General features: G+C 40.4%; 1 protein-coding gene across 1 annotated transcript; it reads left to right on the forward strand.

Annotated features, from left to right (window-relative positions):
* The first annotated feature begins 15,289 nt into the window (after positions 1–15,289).
* LOC117209022 (proclotting enzyme) lies at positions 15,290–20,932 on the forward strand. Its single transcript, XM_033450589.1, has 9 exons — positions 15,290–15,983; positions 16,565–16,609; positions 17,300–17,551; positions 18,951–19,036; positions 19,123–19,208; positions 19,385–19,522; positions 19,584–19,720; positions 19,804–19,961; positions 20,367–20,932. Exons 1-9 carry the CDS (start codon positions 15,497–15,499, stop codon positions 20,523–20,525), a joined length of 1,548 nt encoding a protein of 515 aa, XP_033306480.1. The 5' UTR covers positions 15,290–15,496; the 3' UTR covers positions 20,526–20,932.
* Positions 20,933–21,549: the final 617 nt, after the last annotated feature.

Consider the following 21,549-nt stretch of genomic DNA (forward strand, 5'->3'; position numbering starts at 1 on the left):
TCTGGTGTTTTCTTTGTAAACCGACCCATTCCTTTTTATCGTTCTCCCATTTTCCCTCATTCACTCTGCTACTTTTCTAACAATTCTTTTTCCGTTTTTTATCGATTTTGACTAGCATTACGTATTCAGAATAGTAGTAGAATAGCAACAGTAATAGTAGTAGAATGCATTCAGCATAAGAGTCGAATATTGCACGAGTGTCGTTTAGATCTTTATTTAATTTTTTTTATTCCATCTAGAATCTAGATTCTTACATATATACATATGTATTTTTAATTCCCGTTAAATCATCGACGGTTTTCAATTTTTCACACACAAAATTTTTCCACTTTTTCTCTTTTACTACTACATTCTGTATTTTTATGCACTTGTGGGCGCGAGTGTGAAACAAATTTATGCTCAGATCTCATTCTTTCAGTTGCACTGATAAAAATATGAATTTGCATAAAAAATCCGCAGTCTATTTATTACCATCACATTCCGTAAATTATCTTACAGATTTACCAAATTGTACAAAATAATTGCTTCCGAGGAGTAAACGTTTTAGAAGTTTTGCCGGTTCCTCAGCAGTAATGGTCTGTATTTAATCAGACCGCCTACGGGAAATCCCTGGAAGGAATTCCTTTTTCTTTTTATGTTCTACTAACGCACTGTGTCCTCTCCATAGCTATCTCGTCATTATCGTCTTATTTATCATTACTTTGCGATCGTTTAACGTCATCGAAGGAGTCTAGCAGATAAGTTTCGCGTTAATAGATTTTTCCTGTCTTCCTCTTTAATTCCATCTCTTTTTCTTTCCACTTCCATAAAATATCGAGTTTCAATCGTTTTCGTTTCGTTCCCTCTTTACGTTCGGGTTTACCGCTTAGTATTCGATATCGAAGAACGCAACAAGTCTCCACCGTAATCAAATGGCGAATCCGGATTCGATTATTTTATTTGTCCTCTATCTTTTATTTTTTCCCCCAAACGGTACGTGTAGGTGGTCAAAATATCGTAGTGGCGATAACACTACCATTTTATTTCTCGGTCAAGTGGTCGTGTTCCAACGATTCGGTATAGATCAATGCGATTCGTTCACGATAATGAAACTACCTGGGAAAATGGGAGACACGATCGTTTGCGCCATTTTTACGGATCTTTTCGATGGCCGCGCCGTTCTAAACTTTCGAATAAGTTTGGCGAGAAACTTTTTTGGTCCCCGTTTTAACACGAGAATTGCCGATAATTAAAACGAAATATTTGAATTGTACAACGAAATAGTATTGCATAGTTTGGACAAATAAATAAATGTCTGGTGTCAAATAGATAGCCTTAAAAAGTAACTTTTTTAATATTATAATAAAGATATCATAAAACAATTCCGAACTTTGATCTCTTGATATCTTTTTTCGTAATATTATTTGTCCTCGCATACTACATGAAAATCAATAATCATAGATAATTCATTAGCGATCTCTCGCTTTTCATACTTCTCCATTTTCTCTATTTTAATTTGATAAAACTCCTATAGTAACAATTTTTATCGTTTTAAACTCAACTCGGAAGAACTTCGGTACTTAAGGATGATCTCGTGAAAAGTATCTGTACACGACCGATTAGACAGGAAAATAAAAAGATCCGAGACCATGTAACCTACTGAAGGATTTAATAGTTCCCCTGTTACAAGATTCTAAATCCTGGGTATTAAATGAAATTTTTCTTCAAATCCCAGCATCTTCCCGCAATCTTTTCCTAGATTCAATTTCAAATCCTTTAAAATCCCGTCTTATCAAATCCTTCTTAGCAATATCCACGAGTTTACCAACGATAGATAGAATTTCAAAAAATACGCTGGCGTATTTTGTATCGCGATATCGGTTACGAGCGCGACAGGATCGAGCGTAGAATACCGATGTGCCAATTAGAAACATCGACGCGTTCCATTCACTTTCGCCGATGAAAACGAAGAGAGCCCGTTTGAAAGCAATGAAAGTAAGATGCGTAAGGAGGATTCGCGATGGTCGCGAGGGGAGGATGCAGTTCTGCTTGGCCGTGGAACTCGTTCAGCAGGGTAATCGAACGGACGGACCAAGCTGCGAGCCGTGGAATGAACCGGACCGGTCTACCGTAGTTACTCTCCGTGGTAGACAATGCCTGGTATCGATTAGAAAGTAGATAATATGCACGACACGACGTGTATACTCGACACAAGGAGGTTATCGTTCTTGTGCTTCCAAGCATCGCACAGTTTTGCTTCTGTGCTTCTCGGGAAAGGTAAGATGAAGGGAAACTATCGACGACCATGGCGATCTCGCGATAAACGAGTCGCTGTGAATTGTAATAAATTATGCATAACATCGAGAGAATGGTAAAAGGATATCCGAACAAATAGGAGGCTTGGAAATACAAATTACACAGGATAATTGAAAAATGCAACGATAGTTCATAGGATAGTTTAGGTTTTACGATAATGAACTTATTCGAGAGCTAGATGTTTGTTAATTATTTCCAGTCACTGGACGATATTAAATCGTTTATCTGGCACTTTACCTGTAAGCTTTCATCCGTAAACTTTGTGCTTTGGAGTTTACTATAAATTTTCAGCGCGAGATATTTACCGTTCAGTTTCTCTTGAAGCGCGGAACGTGCCGCGGAGTGTACCATCGCATTTCTCTCTTACAAATTTCACCCAAAGTTGCCGATTGCGTAACTCTTTCCAAAGTCTAGTCACTGTCTTGTATCCTTGTAACGAATTACGAGTCGCTCGACGAATCTTTCGAAACTTCTGAGAAGAGAATATCACGAAGGCTATGATCCCGGAAGATCTGAGAATCGACGAGGGTCAGGCAGAGATCGTAAAAGAATCAGAATTAAAGAGAAGACAGTGGCTGGGCAGATCGAGTGGCAAGGTCTTTAAACGATCGCTTAATCCTATTTGAGGCCTACTTTTGAGCCGATCCAGAGGAGAAAGTAAGAGGAGCAGTATGTACTATACATATATAAAAGAGAGGAGCGACGGTGGTCGCGTGCTTGAGAAAGTAAAGTCTCGTTTACACGTAAGAGGCCGGCCGTGCGTTTTTACAGACACTCACACATTACGCCGGAATAGGATTGCGATTACCACATTTTAATTTTCTTGAAATTTCTGGGTCGAGCAAGAGGGAGTCCCCATTATCCTTATTTTTGTTTCTTCTTTGATCTTGAAAGTGGGCCGAAAACATAACGAACGCCGGCTGCCTTTTACGCGTTGCGATAGCGTTTAACGTGACCGAGAGGTTCTGCGTATAATTGTCTCGTTGAGTGGCTAATTGTCGTAAAACACAGATATTATGGAGTTCCTTCCTTTCCCTGACAAAAGACTAGCTGGCAAAGTATAGTAAAATATGAGCATATATCATGATAGAATAGCCTGCTCCCATAATGAAGTAGAAACTGGAATAAATTAGAGCGATGCAGATGGATGTAGATAATTTCCAGTATTAATAAACCGTGGTTATATACGCTGATTTTATGCATATATTATGATGTACAGTCTGGTGTATTCCGGAGAACGCAGCGGGAAGCTTTCATTAGCAACTCCTATGAGATTAATGCGACTATTGTAATAAAGATGAGATGGCCGAAAGAATTTTCGTGCATATTTATTACGCTTTCCTCGATCCAAAGGTTTCTGTACAAACGTTGCATGAAAACCGAGAATGCGACGTTGTTTTGCCATTGCTTTCTAAGAGAAGTAGGTTTTGTTTTCGATTACCAGATATCTTTCTCAGCAGCGATATATTCATCGTGTTGTAATTAATTCCGTATGCGTCGATGCAAATTGAAAATAATATTACTGCAACGACATATTCGACGACTATGTGACATCATTCCATTCTTATGGTGATGTCACCCCAAACGTGATGACCATAACACTTTCCCCTTTGGATTTCTTCAGTTTGTCAACTTCTTTTTGCTTCGTTTCGAACATTAACTATTCTTGTCACAATAGGAACTTAGCATTCGTTCGAAGAAATTTGTCAACAAATCGTTAAAAGGTGGCGTAGGATTGCGTTAATGAGATTTTCTTCTTCGCAATTACGACGTGGAAGCATCGATGTTAATTGCAGATTTACAGCGTATCCTACGTGAATCGGTGCAAATGATCGCATTTAGGAGCACGCGTTTCGCATTACTGACCAAGTTTCGCTTATATAAACGATAAATCGACATTTACCGCGTACTCTGCGATAGACACGGTTAACGAACTGCAATTATGTCGAGATTGTGTTTTCTGCGGGTCCAGGCCGGTTCTGTTGCTCCGATTATAAGCCCGTGAATGTTTCGTTATTCCTCCGGATGCATAAATATGTAAATCACCATGATTTTACAGAACGATTCGACGGCAATGCTTATCGTACCGACATTTATAGCTTGGAAAATCGGAATCAATTTCGCTGATTTGCGTTTTGATGAAAATGTTACGTGCAATTCCATTACATTCACTGCATCATTTATAAAACATAAATATCACAGGTACTGGCCTAATATTAAAGGCGTTTCTGTGAATTTATGCGCCATAAAAATAATTAATCAAACGAACATCTCGATCATTGCAGCTTCCATTCGATGACGCATCGCGTCATCTCCATTAAGTTTATTCGATTAAACGATTATACGATTCTGACGATCGAGGCTTTATTCGATGGAAAAGATTTAAATACACTTACCCATGAATGTTTATTTAAAGGGAGTGCAAAGGAAATATTAGACTTTCCAGCTCACGGAGAAAGTTATGCGCTAACGGCTGTGCATGCGGTGTACCGCAGGCTCGTCTAGATAAATAAAATGTGCGACGATGATCCAGCGAATGTTGCTTCTGCTTCTGCCAGCTTCGACCTAGTTTTTTTCTCTTTCGATCTGCTGCAATTCATTGTCGGTGAACGCGTGCTGTGTTCAATAAAAACCAGCTGTTCGCTAGATATTTAATTCAGTCAAGATAAATAACACTCTCGATCTTAAATCACCACGTTGTGTAGTTAGACCAAGTTAAACATCGTTACACTCGTTTGCACACAAGATAGCACGTAAGATCTCTTCTTTCCGCAGAGTGTCAAAAACACAAAGATTAAGAACTTTGATACAGCTGCTAACTTCGTTGATACATGATTCACTCGGCGCGTATTCCAGCCGTATAAAGCTAGGTGAAAACTAGGTTTCCTAAAAGAATTTCTATTACCCTTCTTACGCATACACGAGTGTATAGCGTCAGATGGACGATATAAATGTAACCTTAACCTGGGAACGGCTGAATCACAGAAACGCTCGATTGTTCCGCTGTTTTCCATTCAACGTCGCAGTACAATGGCGCAAAAGTGACACGGCCGAGATAAATTTCACGCTTATAATTATATACCGCCAGAATTTCAGCCGGCATCGAGAGTTAGAGCACGTAGAACAATTGGATTCTCGACAACAGACCCAATTATAGATCGGTTCGTCTCGACCATATATGTACACTCGTGTACTTACACGTCACGTCTCGTCGCCTGGAAACCTAGAAAACGAAAAAGGCGAAAAGGTGCGCGAAACTGTTGCTACGATCGCGTCGATCGGTCGAAGAAAAATGGAGACAATGGAACGTCGGAGGATAAGCCACGGGAAGTGATATTGTCGTAGGCGCGACAGTTTGGAATTTTATCTAGAGGCGCTTTCGCCTGCTCGTTTTGAACAGCGTCACCTAAATTCACGACTTCCGTCCCCCGGAACGCTCTTACTTTCTTCATCGATACGCTCCCTCGTAACACGTTGTCACGCAATATACTTGTTTTCGTACGTCCGGATGTCTTCTGACTATTAGAGATCGAATAATTAGTGCCTCGAGACACTGGCCTCACGCTCTGATGAATGAAAACGAGGAAAGTTCGTGGTTTCGCGTGCAACTACGCACGAGCAAGTTCGAACTAAGTACAATGGTAAAATACAAGGATGGATATGTTAAGATCTAAGAAATGCTAGAACGATGATTTTCTTGTCTATTCGAAGAACGAACGAACATTCAGACGTTCTTTTTTTTCCGACCAAATACTTTTACCGTGTAACGTGAATAGAACGCGATCAAAGCGAACGATTGAAAGAATTAATTAAACGGTAATTACAAAGTTCCTGGATTCGTTCGAATTTCAAGAATTCCGCATACTTCCAGCTTGACTTACGTGGCGGTCCTTGAGGAGCCGTATCACCAAAACGGATGTGAGCGCTCCGACAGAGTTACGCGAGAGAAAACATTTACACTAGGATATTACGCGAGAAAAAATGACGTTAGCCGATCGGTCTCCGAATAAACGGCCTCTTAGTTCGACGATGAAATTGCAAAATTCCATATCGATTACGAGTGTTGGCCACTTCACCTACAACTTTGTTCCGTCAAGAATTAAGAGTCGTTACCCTTTTGAATTGGCTCATCGTTGTCTTTTATAGAAGTCACGCATGTATAAAGCGGACGAATAGGAAACGTGGATGGTGGCACGAACTTTCTCAAAACTAGATTTCTCGACTGCAAAGCTTGGAGATGTGTGATTTTTGATCTCCTGGCTACGTGTGATCTAGAAGGCAGAGAATTGTCGAAAACACGGGTCCCCACCGACTCTCCTGCTTGGGCCACAGATTTGTCTTCCGCTTTCACCGCTCTTTAAAAGAATTATTCGTAGAATAATCGCTAGTCTGTAGAGGTTTACGCGTTTGCGAGAAATTTCGATGTACATAATATGTAAAGATACAAATTATTCATTCTAATAGCGTGAAACAAATTTTCATCTAAATTTCGTTTCCATAATTGCGTCGATAAATATATGAATCTGCATAAATATCTGCAGTATAGTAATCGTATGTTGATTCGAGAATATTATTTAAGCATCAGGAAACGCAGTAGCATGTAACACTGTCACGGCAACGAATTTCAATCGAGTAAAAAATAGGGGAAAAAATGAGAAGGATCTATTTGCAGATTTATGAGATTTAACGAGAAGCTGTATACTTGGACTTTCCAATTGCTCACACTAGGTTTGATTAGATATCGATTTCTTCTCAATCTTTTATACGAGAATCTTCGTTTCACAGGCGAGATTTTCACATTGGCTCGTGGCCCGCGGGCGTAATCGAATCGAACAACGCTGACAATCGACCTTGCAGCGGTTTTCTCTTCATGCTCCTGTTCAGAGGCACAATGGCCGGCGTTTATTTTTTTTCTCTAGAATTAATAGTCGCAGTTAATTGCCTGGAATCACTTCCTAACTATTTTACGGAACGAGCAACCCGTGTAAAATCACCGTCGAAACAGGAAGAAAGCTTTCAACGTTGACAATGAGAAGACGATTTGGAAATCAGTTCGTGGAAAGGAAGAAGTCCTATTTGTTTCAAGTTTAGTGTCTTTCGATGAAGACCAGTGACGTTTCGCCATTTTATCGTCTGTAGGTTTGTTAAGTATCCAGCTAAAAAGTTTCACTGTATAGGTCATGATTGAAACGTCGAAGACTTCGCATTTGAAGTTTTTTCTGTTATATCCTCTTTAATAAGAATGTTCCAGCAGGTTTCCATTTTTCAAGGTATGTTGAAATAATTGAAATTCTCCGCGTTTTTTATCCTTTACGTAAAGATATGTCATACAGACTGTTACAAAGCAACGATGAAACGTTTTAAATTGAATGACAAGAAAAGAAAGACGACACAACGATATAACAAATTTTAATTCTCCTGGATGTTTCGAGACATAGTAAATAGAACGTTTTAACTAGAAAATATACAAACAGATTACTTTGAAGATACAAATAGCAATCGTCTACAAGTCTAGTAGACAAAAGTTTCATGTCTCGCCAGAAAATTTAAGTAGCCCTGGAGGAAAGCACATCTCGCGTGTCGTTCATTTACGTTGTCAATTTAACAAGAAACTTTCCCACCCGCGCGACTAGCACTTACTCAGACTTTCTTCTCGCAAGTACGTCTTCTTTAAGAGAAGAAACCCTTAAGCGGCGCCAAAACCGCAATCCGTCTATTATTTACGAACGAACGTTCCAATTTCAACGCAAACTTTTGCCGACCTTTCTATCTTCTCTAATTTGAAACCCCTTATTTGCGAAATCGAATAACTCCACGAAACAAAAGATAAAGAAGATTGGTGAAATCATGTAAGACAAGTATCGATCAAACGTTTTGCTCCTAAAATTTCAAAAATTTCGGAAAGTGGAGTTAACCTATTTTTCGCCAGTGAACATGACTCATTTGTCTCGACATTCCCTGTTTCCTCCTGTTCCCTGTTTCGTCTACCACTTGCAGCACTTTAACAAAGTTTAGAAAAACCTTCATTTTCCTATTACCAATATTCAGACTGAAGGTTAACAACGTTAACGCGATGAATCACGATTCTGAAGAACAACGAAGAAGAAGGAAACGCTGGTTGGATCGAAGGACTATGGTATCCCTCCGATCGCTCGATTTTCCCGTTCGATTACACAGAGAGAAGACTCGAGCAGCCGGTGTGGACCTGGTGGGGGACACACGAGAGAGTTTTACCTACCGAAATGAAACTACTCGCCGGAGAAAGTGAGAGCCGACGTAGCGGACGGTGGGCAACGACGAGCAGGCGACCGGGGCTCCTCGAGACGAGAGGATAGACATGGTGCAGGCCCTCCATCGTGTGCATCTTCCTTGTTCCTCGAAAAAACTCTTGGTTCGATCGTGACCGTTTTGAGATCCAATGGCCGGGAAAATTTAGGAAAAGTCTGGTGAATCCACGGTGAAGAAACTCAGGCAGAACTGAAAGAACATTTCCAAGTAGATTCATCTCTCGCGCCGGTTCTTTTCTCCATAAAGGAACTTGAAGATCGACGTCGGTCGAGAGAGAAGAAAAATAGTCAAAGTGCGAAGATGATAAGAAACTAGTGAAGAAGCATGAAGCAGGTCTTTGGTGACTGTGACGCAATGTTGATACATAGCTGAGTTAATTCGATGTAAAAGTCGCGATAGATAGATCGTGGATCGAAGGTGTCGCGACGTATCAGTGAGAACCGTTGTGTTATGGTGGTGAGGACTGTTCAGGATCGACGTGGAAGAAAAAGAGGAAGAAGAAGAGACGGTGGCGAAGCTGGGGGGAGGTTCTTTTGAGGAATCGCTTTTTGGACGGCGAAGGGGAACGGAAGACTAAAACTTAGGGGAAGAAGATTACAAGAACGAGATTGATTTGGTTTGACAGATCGGTAAGTAACAAAGGTATCGCTGAGTCCTGTTAGAGACGACACTTAAAAATCTCGATAAAGTTTTTAGTTCAATTTTTAAGACCAAGAACTTATTTTTCAACACTTTCGAGATTTCTAAAGAAGACATCGAAGGTACAGAAAGGTGAAAGATACTAACTCGTGCATAAAGTAGAGGATAAAAAAGGAATAGTAAGCGGTTAAAAATAATTAGAAACTCTCATTGAATTCGATGCGTTGGGACTTGTAATACAATACTTACGCGATGGTCATTGGAAAAATTAAGTGAAAGTGAGAAGGACTGGATCGGCTTTTGAAAGAAAGCCCGTATCACCAGCCTACTCACCGAGTAAAACGTACACAAGGTAAGATAGGTAAATGAAACTAGCGATTTTAATGGTTGAGCGAAGTAGTTATTACCAATGAATAAATCGCTGGTCGTTCTCGCGACATTAGTCGTGATTTCGGTTTCCACGTATGGCAAATTAATGGACAGAAATTCAGCACTAATGACGTTTAACAGGATTCGATTATCACTTAATGACATACGACCATGCAACGAAGTAATCGGATTTCTATGATTGAAAGTAATTCGATCAATCAGATCTAGTTTCTCATGCAATTACATGGTATCGTTTAAAACATGTATAAAACATAGGAAAAATGTTCTAAAGCTATTAAAGTACTGAAATTCCTTTTGATCTAACGAAGAACTTTCACGAGTTTTGCAAAAAGTACTATTCATGATATGACAGTATTCGAACATTATTCAGAGTCTGGGACGAAAAAAGCATTCGTAGATAGACGGCAAAAGGACCAAGAGAGAAAAGTGAGATCTCTCGTTACGAATTAGCAATGTCTCGTGGCTATCGAAATGCTCAACTTTCCGACCTCGTAGCCAGTGAAAGTACTTCCGTTCTTTTCCAAAACGAGACAAGCAAGGGGACGAGCATTAAGGATGCACGCTTCGGTACCGTTCTACGGATTGCCTAAACACCACTCCCTGTTTACGTAACATCGTTTGATAGAAGTTTGAAGAGAAACGTGTGTCCAGCCACGAAACACGTCGTTCCATCTGACGATCCTCTATCACCGTACATGGAAACGGTAGCGAACGTTCCACCGCGTCCATGCCTCGTTCCTTACGATTAATTTCGTTGAATATATTTCGAGTTCAATTAAAAAGCTTGTCTGTCATTGAATACCAGATGGCTCGTGCATTATCAAGGTGTATCGGGATTCATGAATATTCAATCGATGGTATGCGTGTTATCCGACACACTTTTTCCCCATTTTCATCTGGCTGAGATTACGCTGTTTATGCGCGAATTAATTTCTCCTAGAAAGTAACAATGCAGATCGTTCCGCGATCACTGAGATTGCTCGGCACTAGACGCGAGAGGAAAGAATCGACTTTACAGCGGAGAATAAGAATCGCTTTTTAACCAAGAACGAACGATGAAGAAGAAAAGAACCGCGAGGAGAGCGGCCAACGAGGAAAAATACACAGGGAGAAGACGAAGAAAAAATTCGTTACACAATGGAAAGTGTTCGTCATGAAAGGGTATCTGGTGAACTAGACCGCGAACAAGCGTAGCTCTTTCAAGGCCACGAAGAAAGAGCAGAAGTTGCAACGTTCAGATTTCTTCGAACCGGTTTCCTTCGAAAGGTGGGACGCGTACTCGCGCGTATCCACGGTGGACGTAAGCGTTAAAGGGCCAATCAGGCTGCTGTCATTTCTATCGAAAATCGAGAGGAAAAAAAGGGCATGATGCGCGCCCGCGATCTGGATATTACCATTTCCAGAGGCCGGCCCCGAGTAGCCGTTATACTCTTTCGACGAGAGAACGCTTTTTGCTCGTTCGCTTTCTTCTGAGCCGAGCGATCCAAGTGAATTGACCCGTTGAGCCTTGTTATCGTTTATTGCCGTTTTGCAGAAATTACGGTGCTATTAAGCATCGTATAAATACCGATCGAACAAAGTAAACAACAGCTATATCGAGCACTCAGCTCGCATTATCTCTAGTATAGATACATATATTTATTTAAAACAATTTTCTCTTGATCTAAATTTTACTATTTTCTAGTTAAACGAACATAAAGGAAAGATTATTTTATTCCATGCTCGTGTGTTGAAAAATGTTCTGTCTTATTTACGTTCTCGATCGCCGTTGGTGGATCGTGCAAAGAAAACGGGGCCGGGATCGGACGAAAACAAAATTTCACGCGCCGCGCGCTTCTCTTTTTTTGGCTTTTTTTCCATTTGCTTTCGGCGAAAGTAAAACGGCGCCTGTGCGCTTTGCAGAGAAAGTAATGGATCGCGCTCTTAATGTCGGTTCACACGGAATTCAGGATGTGGACACCCGTGTGGCGCCAATCGGCTGGTACCGGACAGCACCAACGATATAAACGACAGACAGAAAGAGAGAGATAGGAGAGAGAAAAGCCAGAAGAGAAAGAGAAGGAAAGACGCGGGATACACGCGAGATCAACGCACGTGGGCTTTCACGAACAGCTGGGAAACGAAGCTACAATTATGCGTGTGGTGTGTATCTCGTTTACAGCGACGTATACACGAGACGAGAGAAGAAACTCTCTGTACTTTCGACCATCAGCCTGCACGATAGAGTCAGACTAGTCGTAGGAAGGTGAAAGTTCGTGCGATGCAGCTTCTAGATCGCCTTTTGCATCGTTTACTTTGTGATTTTTTTGCCCCTGTCACTTTTCCTTCGATCGAGTTCGGGGAACCAACGATTTTCCCGTGATCGTTTCTTCTCATAGATCTTGTTATCCATTCGCCTTTGACATTTATACCTCTGGCTACAATCTGTAAGATCGAAACAGCAGCGAAATATATATTTTAATAGCAACATTTCGTAACAGAGGGGAAATTGATTATGATATATGCGTTTCGTTGGTAGCGAGTATCAAGATGAATAATGGCGAGGGTATTAAAATGTCGACAGCTTTCATTTTCTCTCGAAGAACCAGTGACATGGTTGTATTTTCTCCTCCTTAACAGAAATCAAAGAGCCGAGAAAAAAGAAAACGAGAAAGACAATAATTAAAATATTATCGAGTCGCAGGAGCATTAAGGCGATTAACAGGTTCGAATCTAGTCGGAAACTGGAATATGTTTTCTACCGGGTTTCACTTTTCTTGCTATTTTTTTTTCACGCCTGCCAGGCTTCTTTCGATAACGTTCATTAAGAACTTGACAATTCCTTGTAAGTCGTATTTCAGATAATTCTTATTAGTACATAAAGCATACTGACTCGTATACTAACGTTTCGTTTTATTGATTAGATCGGCTATAGCGACATTCTAATTGGCATGGTAAAACTCTAATAAGATAGTAAGAGGACTCGAAGAATAAGAAGAACATGGTCGATGGCTCGTAACTTCCGGCGGAGCGGGTGGCAGCGTGAACATGAACTTCACACTGTCGTGCATGCAAGAAGTGCACTTTCACTTCTACACGACAGAGCCAATGACCTACTAACACATCGAACCATTCACTCGCTACCGCGATGCTATTCTGGCAAGGACGTTCTACATCGATTGTTCGATGCGTTCGATTATTCTTCTTGACTGAAAAATGGACGATATCCATTGAAAAATTGCATAAAGGTATTGCAACCATCCTGAAAACTCGCAATAAAATCTATCCTCAGATATTTCAACTTCAATTCCTAAATCAGCTACTAATTAATTCTCAAAGAAGTAATACGACGAATAAATTAATAATCAAGTTCGATAATTAACATCCATAAGGGTACTTAGTAATATTTATCCGATGGAATTTTACATTTATCTGTTGAATGAATCCAATACTCTTTACATCGATTGCTGGCCGCTTCCACCCCTTTTTCTAACTCTAACCAAGATCATTCCTTTACCTTGAAATTCCTCGTCGTTCATTGACTGTCCTTCGATCAGCGGACAATGGGCCCTTCTTTTCGGGCGAGGATTTTTTAATCTATTACGAAATGGGGTGACAAGGACCGTTACGTGGTTAAATTGACCTGAACGTGGTTAAACTAGTGATTAATGCAGCTGGTACGATGTTGGCTATTGCCCAATCTCGTCTCAGGCCAATAAAACTCGTGGCGTGGCGTTTTCACTCCTTCTTAATATCCCCGATAACTGACCAACCGGAGGATGCTGCCCCGTACCATAATGAATCTCCGTGTGTACAATCCATGTGTTTGTTTCCTGTTGATCCTCTTTTTACTTTCACCCGTTACGGAGCCAACGTGACGCAAACAACATATTTTCGTCCACTTGAAAAAGAATCCACTCGATCGGCTCCAGGAACTTGTTTTCTACTCTCCTGACGCCGGACGCGGACGGTTTCCGGCTTTCTGAAGACGAGTAGGTCAAACGGAGAGCCAATTTCGATTCTATCACGCGATTTTAAGCCCCATCTTTCTCTCGCTTTATACAATATCTCGTGAAGGTGTTCTACCACTTGCGGAAATCTCTTATTAATATATTACGTATAATTCGTAGTAATAAAGGTCAACTATTACGATTATATCGATAAAGTTCCAAACGAACGCGAAAATGTACATAGAAAGTACAAGATATTAAATGCAAGCGTATAATTCGTAGAGAATCAAATTAATTATTTGCTTAATATTTATTATTTATGAGATATTTAACACAGATTATACAGGGTGGTTGGTAACTGGTGGTACAAGCGGAAAGGGGGTGATTCTACGCGAAAAAAGAAGTCGAAAATATAGAATAAACATTTTTCGTTCGAGACTTTGTTTTCGAGAAAATCGACTTTGAATTTTCGCTCGGTACGCGTGCACTTTATCGCGTCTCGTTATAACGGATCTCACTGTAGATCGTTGTCTCGATGGAAAAATTTAAAAAAAGAAAAAAGAATTTTTATTCTATATTTTCAATTTCTTTTTTCGCGTAGAATCACCCCCTTTCCGCTTGTACCACCAGTTACCAACCACCCTGTATATTTACAGTGACTATTTATCCAATGAAAATCCTTTTTCGGCAAGTATTCGAATACTTTGAGTCGCGATATATTCTGCTTTAAAAACAAAATTGGAAATATTCGACGACGTTACCTTTCGAAATCAAACGCAACAATGCAACCTAGTCACGAATCATTGCGTGCACTATATAGATGCAGTTAAAATGGACTTTGGTATAAAAGGGATTCGTGTCGGGTAGAATCTGTTGAGCTGCGTGTTCCGTGGCTCGTTTACCTCACTCACGCGACGTTTCTTCTTTGATGTTTGGAAGATCAATTCTAACGAAAGATCGAACGATAAATCGAAGCAGATTGGTTAAAAAATTACTGGATCGCCGTGAAAGAGGAGAAAAGAGAATTTAATTATCTCGCGTGTCGTTATATAATTACAGCTGTTACGATCGCATCAGGATTCTCGTGCAATCGAATCGATTCTGATAGCAACCAGTCGAGACTTTTTCCCCTTCGTTTTGGAATTGAGGATTGTTTACCTTTTCGTAACGGCACGTTTTATCTTGGATCACTTTTGTTCCTTGTATTCTTTGTCCTGCTTCGAAAGATACCGTATCTAATGTTTGACAATTTACACAAGTTAATTGAAAGAGCCTATCGGCTAAATAAGTGGCGAGATAACAGGCTTACCAGTACAAGCCGTCCTATAGGAAGGAAAACAGAATTTTGACACTTTGCGCTGTAAGCGAGCTCAAAGTTTGTATGGCAAATGATACTCGGAAAGGATGCTGGTTACGGCGCAAGCAAAAACTGGGAGAAAAGGCAAACAGTGGGCAAAAAATCGTTCCAAAAGAGTGACGCTATTAAACACAGGGGAAAGTGGAATATTTAAGTTGCAGGAGTCGCAAACGATTTTTCTCCATAACGAAAACCCTAAATCTTTTTGTCCGATTACCAACGCAATTTCTAATTCGATTTCTTCAGTTTTAATATATAAAACATTTGTACTATACGTTAGTTTAACAGAAATATGAATTTCCGGACAGAAAATTCTAGTGGCGAGCCAAGATTTTGAGAGCTTAAACTTAGTCACATAACTATTTTAACTTTTGGAAGTATCGTCCCTTTGGTTTCATACTTAATTAAGTTTCAACGTTATCTTCCGCTGCGATACGCTTTTATAATTAGAAAAAGTATAATGAATTTTTTATAACAATAAACCTAAACTTTTGCAGAGAGCTTATTAAATTAGTTACGATGAAATATAAAATATTGTTTGGAGCACTGCAAGTTAATATTCGACGTAACAAAAGATTTATGATTTTGTTCCAGTCAAATGATGGGTGCAGCGAGATCGTGCCAATGGTTGCTCATAGGAATAGTCCTCATCGTATCCTCGAATCGTGCCACCAGTCAAACAGAGATCTCAGGATCGAGTCTTAGCAAGCCAAAGACGATCTTCAGTTCCAGTTACATTGAGCCGCGAAACAACAATGGGAATCGCACAGACTTAATTCTGAATTCGCCTCGCAGACGTCGATATGTTAGATTTCCAAGTGGCCCAGCCGGCTATGTTTTCGAGGGTGGTGGACCTCCTATAGGGAGGAACATCGGTGTGCCTCCTGGAGTTCGTTTTCCATCCTGGAGACAGCACAAGTCGCTATGGAGAAATCCTATTTCCGAGTACAACAGACCCGTGATGGGTCATCGAACTCCACGATTGATCTTTCGTGACAACGACATCCCACCCCCGGTGGGTGGCAGCGCATCCTCGTTTTTCCAACAGTCTAACCACTTGCCAGATTTTGAGGACGAGATCAGAGGTAAAGTACAATAATGTGACGTAAAAGGCATAAATCATATTTCTCGTATTTTATAGAAGAATTTTAAGATTCGATATGTTGTCAAGCAATTCCACGTCAAAATTTTCCATTTGCATCTTTTCCACCTTCGATCGTTTCGTATTTATTTATTTATCATTTCATCATCAAGTGGCATCAAGAGTCAGAAAATTAACAAAAATAGATTTATTTTATCTTTCTCGCGTGATGTTTATATTGGTAAAATATATTGTATATACATATGTGCGTAAATGGCACTTGAAATTCGTGACGTCGATCTCTGGTTTGGTCGAAAGGATGGGAAAAGCTAGCATTGGCTTGATTTTTTTTTCATATCGTGTTAACTGTTTGCGGTTCTATGTTGAATTGGATTCGATATTCTATTCCGCTTGATTTTTCTATTTTTCTTTTATCTTCGATTCGACAGAAATGTCCATATAGAATAGCTACGAAATGGCTATGAATGATTTTCATTGTTAGTTTGACGGTTAAATATCTTTTATGAGAAAGATTACTTGATAATTTTTTTCTTTTTTTGTTAAGAGAGGAAATTGTTGTTCCAGATCATCGAAAGCAAACCCTCGACGATTACCCTAGGTTAGAATCAGGTACGTTCCCCGTGAAGCGATCAGCGTTGATCGGTGTTTCGACAGAGAGCGACGTACCGATGAGTCGTGGTCTAGTCGCACCTGTTGAAAGCCCGTTTCGCAGAACGTTTCCGGTCTTTCGCTAATCCAATGAGTGAAACCGATACCGGATTACATTACATCGCGCCTCTGAATTTCGTACTAGTCGGATAATTGTAAATTAGCCCGGGTGCAATATCCTAACCGGGTGTCGCAACGATTGTGACATCCGGACCCGTTTCCGTCGAGCCGACGATTTCCGTCATCCGCGTTGGTCGTATCGTTACGACAGAGGTGCGCTCGAAGGTTCTTTCCTGTTGCTTTTACGATTTCGTTAAACCACATCGCGATTGTATTAACGACGCTCCGTGAAATAAAACTTCTTTCGGTCACTTTTTAAAACGATTGCGCTCATTTTCAATCCTCTCGCGAATTGCTCAATATTTTCAGCTCGTTTCTCTTGCGAAAGTATTCTGAAGCTAGGCTTGGAGTAATCAGACCTTGCTTTGCACATGTCAGAGATGTCTGGTATGAAACGTAAACGTGAAAAATGAACGAGTAACGAGGACCTTGCGTTCTTTCATTTTAATTATCCGTTTTGGAGAGACAAAAAGGGGAAAATGTCGTAAGAGAGAAAGGAGAAGAAAGAACAGTTTGCCCTGTTTTGTGCAGAGCCGCGTCAACAAAAAAGACCGCTGTGGAAGGGTGACGATACGTTGTGCGCTGACGGACGAAGCTGCGAATTTTTTCTAATGTGCTGGATGTCCGCTGGCCTTTTGGACGGCAGTTGCGGTGGCATCATGTACGCTTGTTGTCAGCGGAAAGAACCGAAAGGTAGCTCTGATTATAACCTGATTGAGGCACCTAGAGATCAATCTCAGCCGCTTCCGTTGGATACTTACACGGAGACCGCCAACGATGATCGTAAGTCCTTCCTACAGAAGCATGTCATCCGATTCTTGCACTAGCATGATCGACCACCGCTGTCTTTCTTTGGAAATGCTTCCTGAATGTCGTTATTCTTCTCTCCTATTTAAGAGACGTGTCTTTTATATCTTCTCCCTTTTTCTTGCATTACTTCACTCGGTCTTTCCTTGTTCCCATTTACATCTTTCTTCTCTATTCCGTATTTTTGTTCTTTTTAGTTTTTCTTTTTATTCTACTTGTCTATTTCTCTTTTTTGCCCTACAAATGTTACATTAGCACTTTCGTCAGCATGTCGAAATCTTCTTGACTTGTAAATCACTCGTCTCTTTAACACTTGCACTTTCCTTAGCATGTCATCGAATGCCTTCACTTTCTCTGTTTACACCTTCCAAAGCATGATAGGATGTACACCACCCGATCTAAGTCATTTTCGTCTTCCTCTTTCGATACTTGCACGTGTCGCGATCTTCCTGCCTGCCTTCCTCCGGGTGAAGTTTTCTCACCTTATTTGTCAATCGATCTTGCATGTTCATCGTGATAACAACGAGTCCGTTCCGCACTTCTTCGACGGTTCCCTTGTCACGCGAGTCCTCTGAATTTCGTATCCACTTCCGGTGTTCCTAGTTCGCGAGGAATAAGTCCTCCGTCCCCCTGAAGTACGATCTTCATCTTTAATCATCAATTTCGTCTGTACGAGTATAAAGAGAGATTTCCATAAATCTAATTAATTTACAGATTAATTACAAATAAGTGAAATTTTTCTTCCGGTCGAACCGCGTTTAAGAGGACACTTTTAATTTAACGGAACATAAGAAACAGAATCGATAGAGTCGCGATTTATTATTGCTTGGTAGTTTGATCGTCGAATGTTTCATTGAATTACTCCAAGTCTAATTCGGTAATACTAACTTGAAGATCAACGAAACGTTATCAAGTGAAAGATGTTTCCGTCGCTACGCTACCAAAGTGTTTATACTGCATAAAATAATTAGAGGATCGTTACTACGAACGATTCTATTGCGTTAAATAAGCAAAGAGAAGATTCTATTATAATCGATAGACTGAAATATGTAATAGTTGTTCGTGTGATAGTTTTAAAAACGACGATTAAACCTAATTTATTAAATTCGCCTCTACCATAATCTGAACTAACGTATCACTGCGTTCGTTGTTAAAAGAAAAATTCGTCTTAAAAGGGTTAATGTAATAATTAAAGCAAACGTATAAACGCAGGAAAAAGACATAAAAATCAAACTGATACGGAAAACGGTGCCCTGATTGTTTTGAGCAGTGTATTTATACATATTCCGCTACTAACTCTTCAAGAGCTGCTCGTAAACGAACACTGCAAACATATTTAGATTGAAATGGAGAATCTACATCCTCGTAATTACAGGCTGCGGGATTCCCGTCTCGAAGCAAACCGCGCAAAGAAGAATCGTCGGAGGCGACGACGCAGGATTCGGCAGTTTTCCATGGCAGGTCAGATTTGCATCGACGAATCGTAGTCAATCCTTTCCAGCCTTTTGTATCGTCTTTTAAACAGAGAAAATGTTCTACTTTCTCAGGCGTATATACGAATCGGGTCCAGTCGATGCGGCGGCACTCTCGTTAATCGATTCCACGTCGTCACTGCTGGTCACTGTGTAGCTAAGTAAGTGGAATATCGAACATCTGAAGCTGTTACGACTTGCAGAATTTCTCGAAGTTCTAGAATTTCCTTAATCTATACGTGGGTCGGATTTGAAAGCCTCGATACTATGATAAAAATTCCGCAAGTACAATATCGGTCGCTATTTTCTTTCAATTGTTCTTTCGTTTTACGTTTAGGGCATCAGCTCGTCAAGTTCAAGTCACTCTAGGTGATTACGTAGTAAATTCCGCCAGCGAGACATTACCAGCTTACACCTTCGGTGTCAGAGAGATTCGCGTTCATCCTTACTTCAAGTTCACTCCTCAAGCTGACAGGTACGTTGACATTTCACGAGTGGTTCTAACAGACGCTAAAATGAAATTGCCTGTTGCTCAGGTTCGACGTGGCTGTTCTACGATTAGATCGACCGGTTCATTACATGCCTCACATAGCGCCGATCTGTTTGCCCGAGAAAAACGAGGACTTTCTAGGACAGTATGGATGGGCTGCTGGATGGGGAGCGTTACAGGCTGGTAAATACAGAAACGATTTATCTGAAACGTTACAGAGTTCGGGCTAGCGACGGTCGTGTATTGAATTCTGTTAAAATGAACAGGATCGAGGCTACGTCCCAAGACGCTACAAGCAGTAGACGTACCTGTGATAGACAATCGAATCTGTGAGAGATGGCATCGGTCCAACGGGATTAACGTTGTGATTTATGACGAGATGATGTGTGCTGGGTACCGTGGAGGTGGCAAGGACTCCTGCCAAGTGAGTTTAATTTGACGTAAAACGGGTAAAATCAGTCAAAAGCTAAAAGTTACAGATTCGTAAATTTATGTGTCAAAACGTGCAATTCGAGACAATTATTAACGAGCAAGAAACAACAGTGGCTTGTTGCCGTGTAGATTTAGTGAATCATAACCGGAATATTAATTTACAAATAACTTTAGCGATGAATTACATCGTCTCTATAAAACGGCTACCAGATGCAGCTACTTACTGTCAGTGGGTATTTCTTCCCAAAGTTTCACCCATTACGCTATATCGTCTGTACATATAGTACATAATCTAGAATGTTCAAGTTGAATTTGAAAGAACTGAGTGATACTCCTTTATTGTGTAAAAGAAAAAAAGGAAAAAAAGGATTGAGAGCTTTTTGCCTATGATTTTCAGGGTGACAGTGGTGGGCCACTGATGTTGGAGAAAACAGGACGATGGTACCTAATAGGTATCGTTTCAGCGGGTTACTCGTGTGCTCAGCCAGGCCAGCCAGGAATCTATCATCGGGTAGCTAAAACGGTCGACTGGATAACCTACGTTATCAATTCGTAGCGAGACGAATCAAAAAGGGATAGAGATTGTTCTCTGTAAAAACTTTGCATGAAGCAAAGTTTACGACACGGTATTGGATAGGATCTCTGACGATTTCGTAACTGGCTGGCAAATGATCGAATGATAGATACCGAGGATCTAGGAACTGTGTAACTGGGAATTTCGACGATTCTACGCTCGAGGAATGTGAAACATTGTGATGAGATAATGTTTAAAGTCAGGAACAAAGTTGTCCGTCTTCGAGGTGGAAGAACTGTTGCTATCATGCATCGATTTCTAACATATAATTCTCTAACGAAACGAGGTGATGCGTGGAAATTGTTTTAATTTGTAAGTCGCGCCCGGTGAACTTTCTTTCGTCGATTATCTAAGCCTTCCGAGGCAAAAAGCGTCTACATTCTTGACGTACGGTGTGAAATGTAACGATGTGGATATTTTGTAAATTAAGTGCGTGTGATATTCGTTTGTATTCGCGCTTAATAAATGTTCAGTTTTTTATTTTATCATTGTCTATCCATTTCTTTTTGTGCGTTTTAACGGATGGGACGAAAGAACAAGGCTTTTACATTAAAAACATACTTTGTTATTCGACAACCGCTATAATTCAACGCAAGCTTGGCGTTGCAAATGATAGAATAACGCGCTTAAGTATATATTTTTCATTGCGTATATAAGTACACATTTATCTCGTTATTCGGTTTAACAGTAAGTATCTGCGACAACGAGCATCGAATTTCTGCATTTGCAGATCGCAGGACGTCGGCTCTTCAAATTCTATTAAATAAGATTATCGTGGGATAAACTACGGTATAGTTACAATTTTCCCATCTTCACACCAACAAAAAAGTACACTAACTTCCCGCTTTCACGACGAAATTGCATTATTTTTATACAAATAACTTTTTGTTCTACTAACGTCGATATCGCGTCGAGCGTCGTTTTAGGTTGTCCGATATTTTCAATAACAACTGCCTGACTATTATACAGAAAAAAGAAAAAAGCTCGTCGTGAAAACGGGAATATG

This window comes from Bombus bifarius, unplaced genomic scaffold (assembly GCF_011952205.1).
Source record: "Bombus bifarius isolate JDL3187 unplaced genomic scaffold, Bbif_JDL3187 scf7180000007966, whole genome shotgun sequence".
Taxonomy (NCBI): domain Eukaryota; kingdom Metazoa; phylum Arthropoda; class Insecta; order Hymenoptera; family Apidae; genus Bombus; species Bombus bifarius.